This window comes from Parasteatoda tepidariorum, chromosome 8 (assembly GCF_982258835.1).
Source record: "Parasteatoda tepidariorum strain Cologne lab strain chromosome 8, Ptep-v5.0, whole genome shotgun sequence".
Lineage (NCBI taxonomy): Eukaryota > Metazoa > Arthropoda > Arachnida > Araneae > Theridiidae > Parasteatoda > Parasteatoda tepidariorum.
This window is the reverse complement of record NC_141762.1, coordinates 67,637,915-67,658,457: the sequence shown is the minus strand read 5'-3', so window position 1 is coordinate 67,658,457 and position 20,543 is coordinate 67,637,915. Positions and strand designations below refer to the sequence as shown.

Genomic DNA, 20,543 nt, shown 5'->3' with positions numbered 1-20,543 from the left:
TACTAAGTATGGACTAAGTTGTACACTCAATTTTATGGAAGAAATATGTTAAAATATAATTTAAACTTTTGTACAACATGCAAACTACTGCCATTTGTCCATTAAGTATCATGGTGTGCATTAGTTTATTTAACAATAAAATTTTAAAATTTAAATTCGAAAAGGCCAAAAATGCTTTAAAATTTTTTTTGTTGTTTTTTTCAGTTTAAAGCATTGATTCTTAGCGACATAACAAAATAAAATAAAATTTAAAAAAACTGCAAGTTCTAAATGAACTGAAAAAGTGAAAATAGTTGCATTTTTGCACTCCTAAAATGGAAAGTGTAAGGCTCCTCTTAATAGTAAAACATGAGAATGTTTGATTAGCAATAAAGATCTATCACAAAAGTAATGTTTTCTACATTTTTCGCTTTAGGTGAGAAGAAAATAAATTATTTTGTCCTTTAATTTCACTTCGAATATTTGTAATTTGTATCTGTTAGTTTTTTAATGTTTGAAAAATGTCAAAATTGAATCGGTGTGAATTGGAGATAACACATTTATTTTTTATTGGAATTATTTCATCATTAAGATAACACATTCAATTTGTATTGGTATCTTGCAAATAATTGCATTCTAAATTTTAGAAGTATAGCTTCTCAAAAAGTATCAAATATTTCTTTTGATGATAAACTTTATTTAGTGAAAAAGGACGAGATAAATTCTGTTTATAGCAGTGTGAAAAGGGGACTAAAACTTACATTTTCATTAAATTCCAGTTCAGTTTTAAACACTCTAAACAATCAGTTCTAATTTTTTCTGAATTAGTATTTACGATTAATTACTTGAAGGGATAAATTCTGATTGAAGCGGTGAAGAAACAATTGAAACTTACTTTGCCATACGGCAGAGAGTTCCTCCAGAGATTTAAACATTCTAGCCTGTCAAAAATTTGAATTAATCCACTCTCATGAACTCGAATGCAAGTAAATAAAACGAAATTAAGGTCTAGATACTTAAACTTTGTAAATTGTTTAAAGATATATATTAAAATAGTTAAAAATTAAACTCAGAAATTCATTTAAAATAAAACATGTGCCTGTTCGAGAATTAGATGCTCAAAAATTTACTTTCTTTCTTTCATTTTTAAATATTATTTTTTAACAAAATGAAAGAGGCCAAAATAATTTACTCTTGTTTGTTTTATTGTGTTAAAAAAACTGTTCTCTTAAGTATTAAATAAAATAAAACCAACTGAGGTACGCTTTGGTTATTAATCTAAAATTTATTTGAAACTTGATTAATGCTTAAAAAACTAATAATTGTTTTTCTAAAAATTATGATAAATTTTTTTATGATGCCTTGATTGCTTATTACTGCTATTAAAAGTTGCAATTTTACTTAGCTTACAAAAACCCTGATCAATTTCAGAGATTATCGATCTTTCTTAGTTTTACATTTTGAATTCTCAATTCAATTGGGTACTCTCTTCTTTTTATTTCACATTTAAAAGTGAAATAAAAAGAATAATAAGACATATCACGATTAACTTTATTTAATGAACACCTTCAAAGAAGAGAAATTGTATAGGAATATACTCTAATATTTCACAAACCCTCTTATTTTAATGCGAACTTTTCATTAAATTATCAGTTTAACATTCTGAATTTTCTGCAATTGAGTACTTGCACTTCAAGAAGAAGAAGACCACCCATACTCACACATGTAACCTATGATGTCAGCGCCAGCTAATCTTAATCAGCTTAATGGCGTATTTAAGTTGAGCTAAGTTTCTCTATTTAAGTTAGAATGTTAATTAAAGATAAGTTAGTTAAATACAGAAACCCGTAACGCCCATCGAATTAATTGGAATACAATTCTTTCTCGTTTACTTCGTTTAAGTAACTTAGATTTATTAATTGTTTATGCATTTTAGTGTAACCATGATATATTTTTGTTTTGCGTACCTGGCAACTTCGATACATAATTAGTTTGTTTATGTTCCATATAGCCTTCGTGCCTGTTTTTGTGCTAAGTCTCTGAGTAAATCTATAGTGAAAGAATTGAAATATTTGAGAAAGTATTTTTGTGAAAGAATTTAGAATGTGTCCCTTGAGATAAGTGATACTTGACGGGCTTGGCTTACTCGAAATAGAATGGAAAGAACAGTTGCTAACGTAAACAAATGCCACATTTCAACCACCAATCAGGTTATACCGTACCGGCACTACGTCACATATAGGTATCCCATTGGAACAAAAAATAAAATTGAATGGGAACTAGATATAATTGAGAATATCCACAAAGTTCCCATGCCTTGCAAATTGTTGCATTAGTTCCGTTTTCTCACAGTCTTCATGAAGTATCTTTAAATGATTCATTAATGAATTAAAAATAAAACTGAAATGGAATGTACAGTTTAATATCAGATCTAATGATTTTAGAATACTTTTTTCTCTTGAGTTGTAATTTTTATTCATTTTAGGTACAAGAGAAGCAGCATTTGTGCATGCCATTTCTGCAGCAGGCGTTGCACATACTGTCACACGTTCCTGCAGCAGTGGTTCCCTGGGTCGATGTGGTTGTGATCGGACGGTGAGGGGATTTTCTCCCGATGGTTTCCAATGGTCTGGATGCTCTGACAATGTGGCATATGGCACAGCTTTCTCAAAGAGTTTCGTCGACGCTAGAGATTTAAAAGCAGCTCGTGGTCATGGAAATGCCAGGGCACTGATGAACCTGCACAATAACGAGGCTGGTAGAAAGGTTAGACTTATTTTGCTTTTAAACAACAGCAAAATTAATGGTTTTTGTTTCTAGCATGGTAAAAAGAAAATTGCACGATTAGTTGATTAACTATGCCTGGTTAAAACTTATGTCGGTTATGTTCAAGAGATGCTGGAAAACGACAATTTTAGACAACAAGATAAAAAAATTTCTAACTGACATGCGCAATGTTAATTTATAGTGATTTCACGCGTATTGAACCACTAGACTACTAGTACGAGTTCGATTTCTGTTTTGTTCAGTATTACTAATGAACAAAAAGCCACAAGAAATTTGAATTACCATTTTTAGAGAAACTGCATCAGAAGTCGGCATTTTCTGACAACCCTTCGGTGTCAGATATATTTTTTTCTCACTCTCTAATTACTAGCAAAAATAAATTTTGGTATTTCTTTAGTTAAAAAAAAATGGTCTAATAGTGAGTAAAAAAATCTGTCAGATTGTCGGAGTTATATTTGTGCTAATAACAAATTCTAACTGACATGCGCAATGTCAATTAATAGTAATTTCGTGCGTATTGAACCACTAGACTGCTAGTTCGAATTCGATTTCGGTTTTGTTCAGTGTTACTAATGGATAAGAAGCCACAAGAAGTTTGAATTACAACTTTTAGAGAAACTGCATCAGAAATTGGCATTTTCTAATAACCCTTCGACGCATATGGGACACCGGTGTCAGATATATTTTTTTCTCACTCTCTAATTACTAGCAAAAATATATTTTGGTATTTCTTTAGTTATAAAAAAGTGGTCTAATAGTGAGTAAAAAAATCTGTCAGATTGTCGGAGTTATATTTGTGCTAATAATAAATTCTAACTGACATGCGCAATGTTAATTAATAGTAATTTCGTGCGTATTGAACCACTAGACTGCTAGTTCGATTTCGGTTTTGTTCAGTATTACTAATGGATAAAAAGCCACAAGAAATTTGAATTACAACTTTTAGAGAAACTGCATCAGAAATTGGCATTTTCTAATAACCCTTCGACGCATATGGGACACCGGTGTCAGATATATTTTTTTCTCACTCTCTAATTACTAGCAAAAATATATTTTGGTATTTCTTTAGTTATAAAAAAGTGGTCTAATAGTGAGTAAAAAAATCTGTCAGATTGTCGGAGTTATATTTGTGCTAATAATAAATTCTAACTGACATGCGCAATGTTAATTAATAGTAATTTCGTGCGTATTGAACCACTAGACTGCTAGTTCGATTTCGGTTTTGTTCAGTATTACTAATGGATAAAAAGCCACAAGAAATTTGAATTACAACTTTTAGAGAAACTGCATCAGAAATTGGCATTTTCTAATAACCCTTCGACGCATATGGGACACCGGTGTCAGATATATTTTTTTCTCACTCTCTAATTACTAGCAAAAATATATTTTGGTATTTCTTTAGTTATAAAAAAGTGGTCTAATAGTGAGTAAAAAAATCTGTCAAATTGTCGGAGTTATATTTGTGCTAATAATAAATTCTAACTGACATGCGCAATGTTAATTAATAGTAATTTCGTGCGTATTAAACCACTAGACTGCTAGTTCGATTTCGGTTTTGTTCAGTATTACTAATGGATAAAAAGCCACAAGAAATTTGAATTACAACTTTTAGAGAAACTGCATCAGAAATTGGCATTTTCTAATAACCTTTCGGCGCATATGGGACACCGGTGTCAGATATATTTTTTTCTCACTCTCTAATTACTAGCAAAAATATATTTTGGTATTTCTTTAGTTATAAAAAAGTGGTCTAATAGTGACTAAAAAAATCTGTTAGATTGTCGGAGTTGCATTTGTGCTAAGAATAAATTCCAAATAACAGTAGTTTGAAAAAAGAATTTATCAATAATTGAGTTTGTAAATTAATGAAATTTCAATGATGAATAGCTATTTTTCTAAGATGTTAATGACTGCACATAAGAGTACATTCGAAAAAGTATTACTTAGAAGTCAGCCTTGTTTAGAAGATTTTACCTTTAACTCAGAAAAGACAAAGGTGTTTCATGTTGTATTTTATAACCATAAATTTTTAAAATGCTAAATATAATATTTTTACTTATTTTGATCTAAGCTAATACAAAATAACGAAAATAAGTATGAAAAATATGTTTAATAAAATTCTGCATCAAAAAGTTAAAGCGTTAGATACTTCTGGAATTGTTTTCACTATTTATTTTTAATACACTACAAGTGAAAAACAATTTAAATCTATTAGACGTTAACATGTAAGTAATCTCATCATTAGAGCTTTGGCGATCAATTCAGATTTACGTTGCTTTTATCTGATATGTGTAAAAATCTTTGTTTATAATTGTTTTAAACGCTGTTTATTTGTATTGCTTGTAACTATGATTGATGATTATTTATGCTGTATGATTTTTTCTAACAATGTTTTAAACTTCAGTATAAACAATATTACAAACACTATTTTCAACACTGTTAAAACAATTGGCTAGATGTACACCAAAATGTCATTACCTTGAATCATAATACCACGCAATATTTTTGCCTCATAGTATATCGTTCATCAAGCTCCTGCAGTAAGATCATGATACCAGGTTACAGAAAATTTGATCAATATTATGATTTAATGACGCCTTCTAAATATTCTAACTGTGAAGAAAGAATTGCTGTTCAAACCGATAAAGGGCTAAGTTTGGGGAGTGTTTCAATGGCAACGAATCAAAATGATCCATTTGGAACTTAATTTAGAATTAAAAATTATTTTATTAGACTTATTTTTTACTCATAATTCTCTTTTTTATTTAAGTCTTTTGTTCAGTTTATGTTTAAAAATGTAAAAAAAAACTACAAACTGGTGGTTATATATTTATTAAAAAATAATAAAGTTGGCTTTCAAACTTTGTGCAATTTACAGATCACTATTTACAAACATTAATACGTTAACAAAATTGATCCGTTTTACTTTAAATAAAAATAATGCTTTAATGCAAAATGCAACAAAAAATTTCCCGTTTTTAATTTATAATATTTACACTTCCACTCGCAAAAAAATAAATCCTAAATTGAACTTTAATATTGATGCCTTGAATCATACTATGGTTTAAATTTGCTGCAAATTACGTTCATACTAAAAGAGTTCCGTTCAACAGTTAAGTGTAATCAAGCTTAAACTGATTTAAATAGAAAGTTAATTAAACTTGGCAGCATATTAAGGCTGCAGAAACGATATCATAGTTCAACCTTGTCAAAACTTTCTCACAGTGCTAAGAAAAATTAAAATATATCTGAACATTTTTCGTTGCGAGACAAAAAATGTTTTTTTAAATAATCAAATATATTTTATTTAAACTCTAAAACGTGACTTTATAGGAAATATGTTTTAAGTATCTCTACTCTGGAATACTTTTCTATCTTTTAGTGAAGTGAGATTTCGGACAAAAAAAAATTTTTTTGTCCGAATGAAAACAAAAATGAAAGGAAATGTCCGAATGAAATGAAAACAAAAAAAAAATTTTTTTTTTTTTGCTTTCATTTACAAAACATTTCCTAATGTATTATTTACACTTCATTTCGAGCTATTTTCTTTAAAAAATCATCGAGGAATTTCATTCATAAATTTGTGCTACACATAATGGTAACAATATACAAGAAAAAAATTTTTCATTCACAAAATTATTACACTCATTTACAAAACTACAATTATTTACACTTTATTTCGAGCTATTTTCCTTTAAAAGTAATTGATGATTTTTTTTATAAAATAAAGAATTTGTGGAACATATAAAGATAACGATTATAGAAAAATTTACAGTTATAATTGGACTACATACATTTTATTATTAATTGTATGGCCCTTAAAACTCGCTTTAAAGAATAGTAATTTAGAAGAAATTCTTATATGCGTAGAACTTAAACTTTTTATTGCATAAACATGAAAAAAGTCATGAAGTGTATATATGAAGAGTATGTAATTTTATACAAAATTTAAAGTTTTACAATTTTCAGTAAGACCTTAAAAATTTGAATAATTACTTCAAATCTAACATTAGATTTCTGTTTTCTAACAAATTGAAGTATTTTGTTTCTTTTTCTCTTTTTGATGTTTCTTCTATTTTTTTTTCTTCTATCCAATTCTAAAGTTCTAAAAAATCGCAAACATTTTTGTGATCAATTTAATTTTTAGATAGTTATCATATTAATCTGAAACCTTATGAATTTTATTCAATGAACAACTAAGAATAAAGCCATTTATTAAAACGAAGCCTTTTAGGGATATTTTTGCTTTAATTGCCAAAAGTTTACGGAATACATTTCATTTTATTGGTTGTACAAAACATCGTAGAAACGTTGTGAAACAAGTTGAAATAAAATAAGTTATATTCACTTTATTAAATGGTGTTATAAACGAAGCCTTGATTTAAATAAAAAACGTCGTAAATGAAGAATAAAACACAAACTAATACGGACAACCATTTTTAACAAATGACACATCAAAGCAAAAGTTAGCGCAAATTTCCAAGAACTTTCCATTAAAACCGATTTACAAATTTTTTTTACCGATCATAAAAATTCCAACACATCCAACTTTAAAAATAATGAGGATTCAACCGCTAATCTCGGATTTATTAATTTCAAGCAGCAGGCGGGCTATTTCTCATTCTTTCGGCTTCGGACGTAAGCCATAAAATTCCAATTAAGGCTTATTTTTATGTGTCCGATTCACTTTCATTCTTCAGAAAGCCACTTAAAGCTTTAAGCGCGTTCATCGGCAAAAACCTGCAGTTCTACAATTCAGATTTTATCTGCCAAAACAACCAAACTCGACAACAAATTGTTGCTACCATGAAATGGCAATAGAATTTACATTTACGGACACACGGTGATTAGTTCTTACAAGTGGTCCATAAAACATCTCGGATTGTAGGCAGGGATATTCTACTGATAATTATTTTCTAAATCTCTTGGAGAGCGATAAGAAATGAGCAATTACAAGTTTTTGGCGAGTCTTTCCCTGAAGGGGTGCAATTTGTTGCCCTATAAATCAATGCTGCAGAGCGAAAGTGGTAATTGCCAGTAGTGATAAAAACTTAACACCATTTGTAAATCCAGTAAGACCATTGACCTGAGCAAAAACAGAAACGTCGTCCACTTTTAAGTGACAGTATATCAGGTTTCTTCAAAAATAGTTTTGACTTTTGGAATGCGAAACAATGCAATCATTAAGTCTGATGAGTTCATCAAGCACCAAATTTTTGAATTTTTGTTCTTTTTTGTAAAATTAGTTCAGTTTAGTGCTCGAAATAAACAAAAAAGTATATAATACTGGCAATACATTATCAATTTTATATCTTCTCAAAAATCTACCACTAGCTAGTGGGAATGAAAATTCACTGAGCGAAAGTCTAACCAAGACAAATTTGGCAACGACTCATCATAAATTAAGGTGTATATGGAAAATTTTATTCTTTTTCAATTTTTGGTTCTATTGCGCAGTTACCAACATTAATGCTGAGACAAATAAAAAATAATAGTTCTATGAATCGGTACTGACTATGGTTCCTACATGTAGTAATACTTACCTGTATATTTATGTCCTTTATTAGAATTTATCATGTTGTTTTCTGACTTTATCATTTTGCCAACTTGACACCATTTGTAAATCCAGAAAGACCAATGACCTGACCGAAAACAGAAACGTCATCCACTTTTTAGTGACAGTATATCAGGTTTCTTCAAAAATAGTTTTGACTTTTGGAATGCGTAACAATGCAATCCTTGAGTCTGATGAGTTTATCGAATACCAATTTTTGAATTTTCGCCTTTTTCCTGTAAAATCAGTTCAGTTTAGTACTCGAAGTAAACCAAAAAGTATGTAATACTGAAAAATGTATTGTCAACTTTGTAATTGCTCAAAATCTGCTACGAACTAGTGTGGATAAAAATTCCCTAGGAGAAAATGTGAGACAAACATTCTAGCAACGACATAGTAATAAATTAAGCTAGATTGAAAATTTTTGTTTCTTTCCACTATCGCTGTACAGTGCAGTTAACATAATTTGTGCTGAGACAAATAAGGAAAAAAAAGAATATTATGAATCAGTAGAGATTACGGTACTTACTTATAGTACGATCGAAAAAGCTGCATATCCCTTAGTAGTATTTCTCACGCTGTTTTTTGACTTTATCATGTTCCAAAATTCCCACCATTTTTTAAATCCAGAAAGGCCATTGACCTGAAAAAAAGTAGAAACGTTGTCCACTTTAGTGACGACGATTCATCGGGTTTCTTCTAAACACCAGATTTCTTCAAAAATAGCCTTGACTTTGGGAATGCGTAGCAATTCAATCATTCAATCATTGAGTCTGATGAGTTTATCGAGTACCAATTTAGGAAGAGTTTTCATGCAAAATTAGTGATCGAAGTAATTCTTAAATATATAATACTGGCAAACGCATTTTCAATTTTGTATCTGCTCAAACTCTGCTGCGAGCTCGTGTAGGTAAAAATTCACTGCGAGAAAATCTGAGACGAAATCTGCAAGTTAAAAAAGTAATAAATTAAGCTATACATTTATTCTTTTTCCAATGATGGTTCTACGGTGCGGTGACAGTCCTTAATGCTAAGACAAACAATAATTAAAAAAGTCTACATATCGGTAGTGATCATGGTACTTTTTTATAGTACTATCGACAAAGCTGCATGTCTTCATTAGTACTTTTCCCGTTGTTTTTGAACTTTATCATTTTCCTTATCAAAAACTTTAATTGTAATGGATGTAGTTTAGTTTGTAAAAGCAAAAAATATACATCAACTGCTTGGGTAAGAATTTTATTTATTCTCCTTCGCACATTCATGATTTCATTCAGTAATTGAAGTTTCAAGCCAACTCATCGAGAGTTGACATTATTTTATGAATGTTATGTAAATTTAGGCTTACCAATAATTGAACATCTTTAATAAAAATTATTATTTCAATATATAAGAAATAACAAAACTAATATTAAGAAAAATTTAAAGGTAAAATGGAAAAAATTTAAAAATTTAAAAAAAGCGACCTATTTTTCATAGGATATGTTATTGCAGATGCTCAAAAGCATACCATGCTCAATTAAAGCCTACCAGAAAAAGATTGGTAAATTATACCCCACAATTTACCACTTACCATCCAACACTGAAAAAATTACGAAACAAATTAGCCGGTACTTTGTGTATTAGCCGGTAATTAGTATTGTATTAGTCGGTAATTAGTGCAGGTACCTTGTACCGTAAATTTACTGAGTACTTTTTTGCCGCAAAGTCCATTTTTACTGGAGTATGCTAAGAAACAAAAAAACTAACATACCGTAATTTTTGCAGTAAAAATTTGTATAAAATCACTGAATCACTCTGATTAGATAAATATTACTGTAAAAAATACGGTATAGTATTTTACAGTAAAAATATATTTTATGGATGATGCACTCAAAGTGCCGGTAATTTATTCCGTAATTTTTTACATTGTAGTATTATCCTTTGAGTGTGATAAAATTGTTAACTTTGTGTTGTGGTTCTTAATCTTACCCTCATTACAATCGTTAAACTCATTAATTTACTGTCATTAGGGGGATACCATTTTTCTATCTCAAATTCTAAAACGAATGAAAAATATGGATTACCAAGACACTGCAAATTTATTAAGACGCTACAGATGATATAAAGTTGCTAATTTATTCACATAAAACTTATGTAAGAAAGTTTCTAATTTTTCAGCATAGTACAGTTTCAATACAGTTGCGAATTATTCAGCATAAAACAATTGTAATACAGTTTTTAAATCCTCAGCACAATTCAATCGTAATGTAGTTTAAAATAAATTAACATAATATAATAGTAAAATAGTTTCTAAATTGATCAGCATAGTGTAGTTGAATTACAGTGGCGAATTAATTCACATAAAACAATTTTAATACAATTTTTAATTCCTCAGCACAATTCAATCGCAATGTCGTTGAAAATAAATTTGCATAATACAATAGTAAAACAGTTTTTAATTGATCAGCATAGTGCAGTTGAAATACAGTCACGAATTAATCAGCATAAAGCAATTGTAATACAGTTTTGAATTCCTCAGCATGAAACAAATTATAACCAATTAGTATAATACCATGCACTAATTATCATAACACAATAATAAAACAGATTCTAATTTAACCACAATATACACTGGTTATCATAAATTAAGGAAAATTCACAAAAATCGCGATAACTCAAGAAATTACACATGGAATTTTATGAAACTTACCCACAATATACAACACATAGTAAGGTATTAAACAACATAAAAAGAAATTATCAGACATTAATAGTAGTATAGAAATTAGCACATGTATAAAATAAACAAATTGGAAGTATCGGTTTGCAATAGAAAAAGTACCTTTAATATGGAATATGATTGCCTCTAGAAGCAATACAGCACAAACAGCGATGTGTGATGCTTTCAATTATGCGGTCTATCAGTTCAATAGGAAGTGAGAGCCATTGCTCTTGTAAAGCAGTTGCAAGCGTGGCAAGGGTCTGAGGGGGCGGATTGATGGCAGATACACGCCTCCCTAGAGCATCCCAAACGTGCTCGATAGGATTCAAGTCCGGGGATCGAGCTGGCCACTCCATGCGAGTAATTGTTTCCTGTTGAAGATAATCATCAACAATGCGAGCTCTGTGTGGTCTTGCATTATCGTCCTGTAACAGGAAGCAATCACCAATTGCCCCGGCATATGGGCGCACATAAGCATCAAGGATGTTGTCTCGATAAACCTGAGCATTCACGGTTCCCCTTGGAAAGACATGGAGGTATGTGCGCCCTCCTAAGGATATGCCTCCCCAAACACAGACACTGCCTCTTCCGTATGCATCTCTTTCACGGATGTTTGATGGATGATAACGGGTCCCAGGTTCTCTCCATATCAAATAACGTCTACTGTCACTTTCTAGACTAAACCTGGACTCATCCGTAAAGAGAACAGGCCTCCATTGATCTGACGTCCAGTGGACATGTTGTCGGGCCCACTGCAAACGGTCTCTCCTATGGCGTGATGTGAGCGGCACGCAAATGGCTGGTCGTCTCGCATACAGACCACCTTCGTGGAGCCTTCTGCGCACAGTTGACGTTGACACCAACCTTCCGGTGGCTGCAGCAAGAGAGGATCTAAGATGTGTCGGAGTAGCGGTTCTATTCCTGCGTGCACTTAATGTCAAATATCGGTCATCGGCACTGGTCGTAACAGTTGGCCGTCCTTGACTGAACCTCCTAGATGCCGAATCTGTGGTTTGAAATTGCCTCCAAAGTCTATGAACCACAGATGGACTCACATTTAGCCATCTGGCCACTTCTGATTGACTCTGCCCTGCCTCTAGTCTCCCGATGGCTCTCCATCGTAGTTCTTCAGGCAAATGATGCCTAGAGGTCATTATTACGAATTGGCTATCTCAGATTTTCAATGTCGCAATCACAGTAAAATTTGTGTGCTTTCTCTCAAACTTGGACTTTTATGCTCCAGGCAGATGACGTAAGCCGAGTGCAGCGCCACTAATTTGCATATTGCAATTTTACTCAGCTACTCTTAGTGGACAACATATGCAAATTTTGCACGGTTTGGCTTACTTTTGAAAGAGTTATCGCTATTTTTGTGATTTTTCCTTAATTTATGATAACCAGTGTAGTTATGATATAGGCGCTAACTAAACAGCATAATACAAATCTAATACACTTGCTTACTAATCAGCGTAACGCAGTTAGAATAAAGTTTCTAACTAATTAGCATAATACAGCTGTGACAACGTTTCTAATCTACCCTTCGACTCAGGTAGCACGCCGGTGTCTCTTTTCTACATATTTTTTTTCAGACGCTTTAATTATAAGCAAGAACATTTTTTTTTTCCTATTTTTTAATTATGAAAATCTGTTTAGTTACTAAATTTGTTAGGTTATTGGAATTATATTTGTATCAGAATACTAAAAAAAATTTTCCACTTATGTTCAAAAATGTATCAATAACTGATTTTGTAAATTAAAGAATTTTCAGAAATGAATAACTTAGATCTAAGTAACTGTAAATAAGAGTGAATTAGAAAAATTCTTATATGAAAGTGAACCGTGTTTGGAAGGTTTTTTTCTTTAATGCGGAAAAAGAAACCGGAGTTTTATGCTGTATTTTATAACTATAAATTATTAAAATGCTAAATATAATATTTTTCACTCATTTTGACCTAATATTACAGGGGCCAAGATCCTTGATAGTCGAGCCATTTTTCAAATTTTGAAATTTTTCGCGAGCCGCAATTAAATACGTATTTAAAAGGTATGCGAAAAAGGTATTAAATTTTTTTTTTACATAAATTATATTTATTGAAAACATATAAATAAAAGTACAAAATATGTGTATTGAATTTAAATATAAAAAATTAAACTCATGTATTTTACTTTTCTTGACAATTCTTTAAAATTTGGTGAATAATTGGTGACAGCACTTCTCAGTAATTCTTTGAGATGCCGGTTAGTTCATACTGATCGGTGTTTGGATTTCTCGAATTTTAAAGTGGAATAAAATGAGTCACATAAGTGCGTTGTTCCGAATATTAAAATAATTCGACCAGCAGACTTTTTTTAATTCAGGATACTTCAATTCTGATGCAAATTTCTAAAATTCAGTAATCGACGTCGACTTATACTTTAATTGTAGAGCTTGATCTTCCTGCATCTCTATTAAATCTATTTCTCCAGATGCGTTTTGTGTCATAATTATATTGGAAATAGAAAACTCACCTTGAATTGAACAACGTTGCACTTAGTCTTTCATATCTGTTCTCAGTAATTTAAAAGACATTTTGAAACACATACGGAATGATAATAATTTTTTTTTAAATATAATAGCGCAAAAATGAAAAGGGAACTCTGGTACATTTATCGAGAGCCACAAATAATCCTTCAAAGAGCTGCATGTGGCTCGCGAGCCGCAGGTTGGCCACCCCTGTAATATTATATACAGTAATGAAAAAAAGTAGGAAAATGTGTTAAATAAAAATCTTCAAAGGCTTAGTCGGTATATTACAGTTGTAATACAATGGTTAATTAATTTTTATAGTTGTAAAAGTTCTTTATGTGCCTGAAATGGTAAACAGCTAACTCATTTGTAGGAACAAAAAATATTTTTAGTAAGACAACATCTAAATATTTGATCTGGAAATATCTCATGTGAAAATATTTTATGTAAGGGTAGAAGCAGCCCACCAATGAACGTGCGCGTGCCCTGCATTCGAAAAATGATCGACCCACCTGAATAAAACAGCAGATTAATAATCTGAAAAACAAATGAAAGGTGTCTGAAAATTTGTGATCATTAAATAGCGATTAGAGAAACTTCATTTCTTTCATTATTATTTACACGTTATGCTATTTATCACAAAGATGATTTATTTCACTTGGCATTAATTATTACAGAGTCGTTTACATTATGAAGATAGTTATTTTGTGAGATAAAGTAAGCATAAATAGCAAATATCCACAGTACGTGATTCTAAAATTAAATTGTAATTCGTTCAATGGATAGGAAGCAAAAATTTATAATTATTTTAAATCTTATATTAATCTATATGAATTTGAAAAGAGTATTTTTTATAGCATGGAATAAATTTTATTCGAAGTCTACCATTATATATCGTTAAAATATTTATGTATTTTAATTAAAAATAGAATACATAATATATAATATACCATACATAATATACTATATTTCGAATAGAATAATTGTCAATATGTTTTCTAAGATTTTTATTGATTTAAAATTTTTTTAAATATTGATATTGGAAGGTACAAAATTAATCATTTTTCGTTGTTAATTTACATAACAAGCATAAAAAATGTTGATTATTTATGCCTTCAATTTTCTTCATTAAAATAGATAATTTAAGGTCTCTAGATTCGTATTCTTAAGATACATCCAAATTATTTTAAATCTAGCTATAATACTTTAGGCCAATTTTTAACGAAACATAACATAACAATTGCAACCAAAATTCAATGAGTTATACTGTCATATTTAAAATTTTTAATTGTTAAAGCTAAAAGAAGTTCGATTTATGGAAATAATTTTTAAAAAAATAATAATTTTTACTTGTATATGTTTTAAAAATTAAGCAAATTTTTCGAATTTTCAGACTTTTTATCAATAAAAAGAAAACAAAAGTAAGCTTTTTATTAATAATATTATAAAGTTTCTTAGACATATCTTAGAAGTGATAATTTGTTTTTCAATTTTTTGTAAAATAAAATTTAACTTTTGTTAAAAAACAAAAATAAAGAAGGACCATTTTACATTTTCTATGAATGTAATCGTATGAATTTAAAATATATAAGATCAAGTTTTAAGTGAATCTATAAGTTCTTTATCCCTTTAATTTAAATGAGTTACATTGTCTCATTTAGTTATTTTTGACTCGAATCTAAAAATAAGATTGTTTTGCGACAAAGACTTAGAAAATAAACAAATAGAGTTGCATAAATTTAAAAGACACAAATTCTATAACTCAGATTTTTCAATCAATAAAAATCAATTAAAAAGCAGTTTTATTTATTTACTTACTTCTATGAATATTTGGTTTCCTATAAAGTTTCGAATCTTATTTCGTTAATATTTATACCTTAACGTTTCTGCTTTTCGATAATTTTATGGCTATGAATTTGTTCAAGAGAGGATAGAAGGTACTCTAAAAGCAAGAATATCTAGAAAATATGTTTAAAAAAATTGCAAAGACTGGAAAATTTTTAACTATTTGAAGGTGAAAATCTCCTCGTTGCTACAACTGTGCATGTTTTAGAATTTTCTACCTTATTAGCCTCTCAGAAAAAATTTAACGGTAAAAATAATAATTTTCCCTGTAAGATAGATTTCGAAGCTGTCTGATAAAAGTTACGAAGGCTCACTTTCAGAAATAAGACTCTCACTTTTGATTATTCAGCAGTTTTTGAACTGCATTTCGTTAATTTTGAGAATCATTTCATCACGAAATCACGTAATTTGTGACGAAACGCGAACTCACAAATTTATAACGAAAATATTTCCTCAATTCCTCTGAAACTTATCACAGAAGATTGAAGATTATTAGTAGAATGACGAAACTAGAATGAAGACTAAGCGCTTTAAACTAGAATGGTATTGTGGCCATGAAGTTCGCATCAATATAAACAGATCCCGGGTTTGAATCCTGCTTCGGGCATGAATGTGATTTATCTATCTACTTTATGTGTCCTTCTTATGTCGTCGGGGAAGCGTTGATTCATCGATATGGTGCACACGAAAAAGTGATCAACAATGCCAACCGTTAAATACCATAAGGCACCACAAATCCGTCATTCTGTTTCCTTTTTTGAAAGAAAGAAAAAAAAAAGACGAAATATTTTAAATTTTGAAAAAATGTGTTTCCTCAAGAAGTGATAGTTATTTCGTCACTTTGACAAAATATTCGCTAGGAGCATGGACCAGCAAACGGTTTCGTCAAAAACGAAGAAAGTTTTTTTTTTTTTTTTAATTTGAACATTGTTCACTGTACGAGAGCTTCCTGATCCCTGCTCCTCACCCATTTTTTGCCAATATTGTTGCGAAATATTTTTGTTTTTAGATTATATTCCTGGGAGTATAAGGAGGCTGCTGACAAGTGACTAAAATAAATAAAGTCACTCTCCCATCATTAAATAGTAAATATTTATTGAGTAAATAAAAAAAAATATGAGAAAATAAAATAGCAAAATTAGTAAAACATTTTAAATGGCCAATCAGGATAGGGAAAGTTTCAGAAAATTAAAAATAATTGAATACTGTTCTAAGAACAATTTCGATAGCCAAGACGTGTTTAGAATGCTATTGAAATTTTATTAAGAGATTCGGTGTCAATCACTATATTCTAACTTTGTTTACCGCTATATTATTTTTTACCTCTTTAATCTTACGCCGCGAGTGCAAAAGCAAAGATTGAAGTTATTTTCTGACAGTAATTCCTTGAATGTCTCAATCATTTTCGAATTCTTTCACCTATGGAACGCCTAAATTGGCAGCAAACGATTATGAGACATCCATTCCATTGTAAGAAAGAAGATAGAACTACTTCAAAGCTATGTTTTCTTCTCTAAACTTAAGAGATTCCACCAGTTTAAAGATTCATCAGTCACTATTATCTCCATTAAAATGTCGATGATGCAGCCTGCCGCATTCGGATCAGCGATGTAGACTCATGTTTCTTGGTGCTGCCATCGCCTTCTTTAAACTTTGCTTACCAATTGACCCTAAAGGTTTGGGGCGATTAGGAAAATCCATTCTTTATGCGAGCTCGGTTTCGACTTTTCCTCGCGTGATCTTGTACTGAAAGGTGCTGATGGTCAGTGAACCTTCAATACGAAATCATATCAGCTATATTAAATAATAATAATCAATGTTCTAAATCTTGTTTACAAGAGGTGATATATGCAATGACTGTAATGTGTAATGATTTATTTCAAAATAAGCTTTAAATAAGCTTTTTTTATTAAAATCTTTAGTAATACTAAGCATTAATTTTTAATTAGGAATAATTTTATAATAAACAACTTATAAGACAAGTTCCTAATTTTATTAAATTACTAAATTTTTTATGCGTTAATTTTGCATGTTCGGAATTAGATTTTTACTAATAAACTGAAAGGTTAATGGGTTTCTATTTTAGCTAAATTCTATTTCTAATTAGTTAATATTACGATGAGATAATTTTTACATTTTCGGAATTTGAATGCAGCTACTAAGTAAACAAGCTAATAAGTGTAATGTAATTATTAAATTCTTCAGTAATAAGTAGTAAGTACCCTAGTAACATTATTTAACATTTAAAACTTAATGCCATAACCTGTTGTTGAACTATGCAAAAATTCTTTTTTTCCAATTATAAAATGAAAAAAATAAATGCAATATGTTGAAATTAACTTTCAGAGATTATTGATGCTGTAATCTAATTTTAAAGAGAAAAAAACAGTTGGTTTAGAACATGATCTTTTAACCCTTTGTTTCAGAATTTTTATTAAACATATCTATCATACTTTTTTCATCATTTTAATAATTTGTGGTTATGAAACACAACATAAAACACCGGTGTATTTTTCTGAGTTAAAGGTAAAATCATCCAACCACGACTCATTTCCGAATAATAATTTTTCAAATTTGCACTTGTTTTGATCTAAGATCTTTCATTTACAAAATCAACTATTGATAAATTTTGAATATAAATTTTAAAAAATTTGAATCTTCTTTTTTTGGATTTTATATTTTAACGCAAATAGTAGTTTTAACTTAATAATAAGAGATAATTATAAAATGCTGTACAATATCACTGTGGGCAATAATAGTTTAAATGCAGAAAAACTAAGAACAATAAAAATTATAACTATCTAAACTTGATAACTATCTAGAATTCAATAAAAAAAAATTTGAAAAAATTAAAGTCTTGTGCTAGTTTTAATATATTTATGTCAGAGAGTGAAAAAAAATTAGGCAAAAAAAAATTACGATCAAAACGACCAGTATATGGCAAAATTTACCGTGTTTCTGTCGCTATTGGAACATAAAGCTAGGAAATTTTTACCGAAATTTTTAATCATGATTCGGGTAAAATGAGCATTAAAATATTGTTTTATTAAATGGGTTAAAATTTCGTAAATGTAGTAAAAATTGTAAAAATGTTATGATGATACTTTAGAGCATGGCATAAAAACAATCTCTTCGTTAAATTTACTTTACAGTTTAATATTTACTTATTAAATTTGTGTTAATGAGAGCTATAATTTTGAAAACCACAAAGTTTAGGTAAACCATTATTATATGAACGGAAAAAATTCCAAAAGAATGTCTTAAAGTCGTATATATTAGTTTTTATTGACCAGAATTGTTTATTTTACCGGACAAGTCATCACCATACAGTACTGTAATTTTACCAGAATTTTGTTCTCTGAATTACTGTAAGAAAACTGCCTTAAAGAATGGAATATCTATTTTTTTTTCTTTTTCTGGTAAGTCAATGTTCCAAATTTATTAAAGAGAGAGAAAGCTTTAGATAAACAGTAATTACTTAATCAAAGTAAACTTTAAAAAAAAAACACGCACTCATCGCAGCTGCATTTCTTATGTTGTCACATTTAAGAAGTAGAAAATTCTCCCTAATTAGATGATAATTCAACAGAAACGGATGATAAGCATCGTTTACTTCTGGAATTTAAAAAAAAAAAAAAAAATCGTTTTCTTTTTTTTCCTTCCAACTAACTGCACGCGATATGCATCGCGGCAACTTTTCAATTCGATTCCTTCATGAAGGCGGATTTCAATCCACAAGTTCTTCGTATTGTGAAAAGGCGTCTAATGTCATCATTAGACAAGGTTAATTGACAAGAGATCCTCCTGTTGAGCTTGGACCATTGGGCGCTCCTTGATAAAAGCGTTGAGTTTTTTCTTACCCTTAACATCAACAGCATACAAAAAAAACTGAAGGTGTGGCTTGATTTCGAAACTCGTCTGTATTAATTTTTTTTTTCATTATTAGGATAAAATATTTAACCTTTTTACATCGAAAGAAAGAAATAAGGGATAGTAGTAATTATCACGATTTGCGCAAACTCTAAGAATTTTTTTCTCAATTAAATTATTGTCAAACGAAACTAAAAAAGAAGAAAAAAACATTTATATTTCTAGAGTTGTCTATAGTCTTTTTTTGTTCTACTAACCAACTTCGAAGGTATGGAATGAAGATTCCTTTTTTTATACTCTCGATCATAGGATTATATGTTTCTTTTATACCGCAGAACCTATAATATGGTTTTTATTAATATTGTTATTATTTCATGTTTTTTTTTGCTTGATCAAGTCATTAAAGGACTAGTCATTCGTTTGAATTAAGCAAAATTGCCTTTATTTTGATAAAGTACTGATGTATATTATAACCAGTTAGGGTAAAAGTGACAGGAGTTTAGGAAACTAAAGAATAGAATTGCAATAGAAGGGAATTTTATGAGTAAATACATTTCCAAAACGAAAGTAGTAAATATGTTCGAATTATTTTTTTTTTCTTTTGAGCTACGGGATAGTGCAGATAAACTTATTAATATGAAAAGAAATTACTGGAAGAAATTTTTTTTAGCCAATTATTATTTCTGTCCGCAATCTTGTAAAAGACTTTAAAAGATATTGATATAACTAATTACTATTTAATAAAGTCTAATGAAATTCATTCTGAAAATAACGGACATTTTAAATAGGTGCAGAAGCTATTATGAAATTTTATTTAAATAAAAATAAATCGTGAAAAACTTTATCATCCATCAACTCATTCTATTATTTCTGCCTACAATCTAGACAGAAGTTTCATATCTAATTCATTCTAAAAGTCATGTTTAACAATTATCCACTTATTATGTTCTGAGGAAATATGTTTGGAAAGTTTAAAAAAAATCAGGATATTTGTGCATAAATATATTCGCACGCAAAGAGACAACAACCAGTAATATTTTAAAATTCAAAATAAAAAGTAATATTTTTAAAAACCACGTTTTTGTAGTGGAGAATAATAATTAAAAAAAATTGAAAAACGAAAAACGTGGGGCGCATGAAATACATAACAGTAATGTTATATTAGTGTGTGTATGTGTGCTCTTGAAAATATGTGTATGGTATATCTGTAATTGTAATTGTATCTGAATGTGGATGTGGAATATGTTTGTGTATATGCATATGTATGTGGATGTATATGTGGCTGTGCATGTGTATGA

General features: G+C 29.7%; 1 protein-coding gene across 1 annotated transcript in view; it reads left to right on the top strand.

The window, feature by feature from the left end:
• LOC107444171 (protein Wnt-4) overlaps nucleotides 1-20,543 on the top strand; it is a 160,812-nt gene that overhangs the window by 133,200 nt on the left and 7,069 nt on the right. Inside the window, exon 3 of the mRNA XM_016058254.4 lies at nucleotides 2,465-2,745. Coding sequence (XP_015913740.1) covers nucleotides 2,465-2,745 — 281 coding nt within the window. The remainder of the gene's footprint in view (nucleotides 1-2,464; nucleotides 2,746-20,543) is intronic.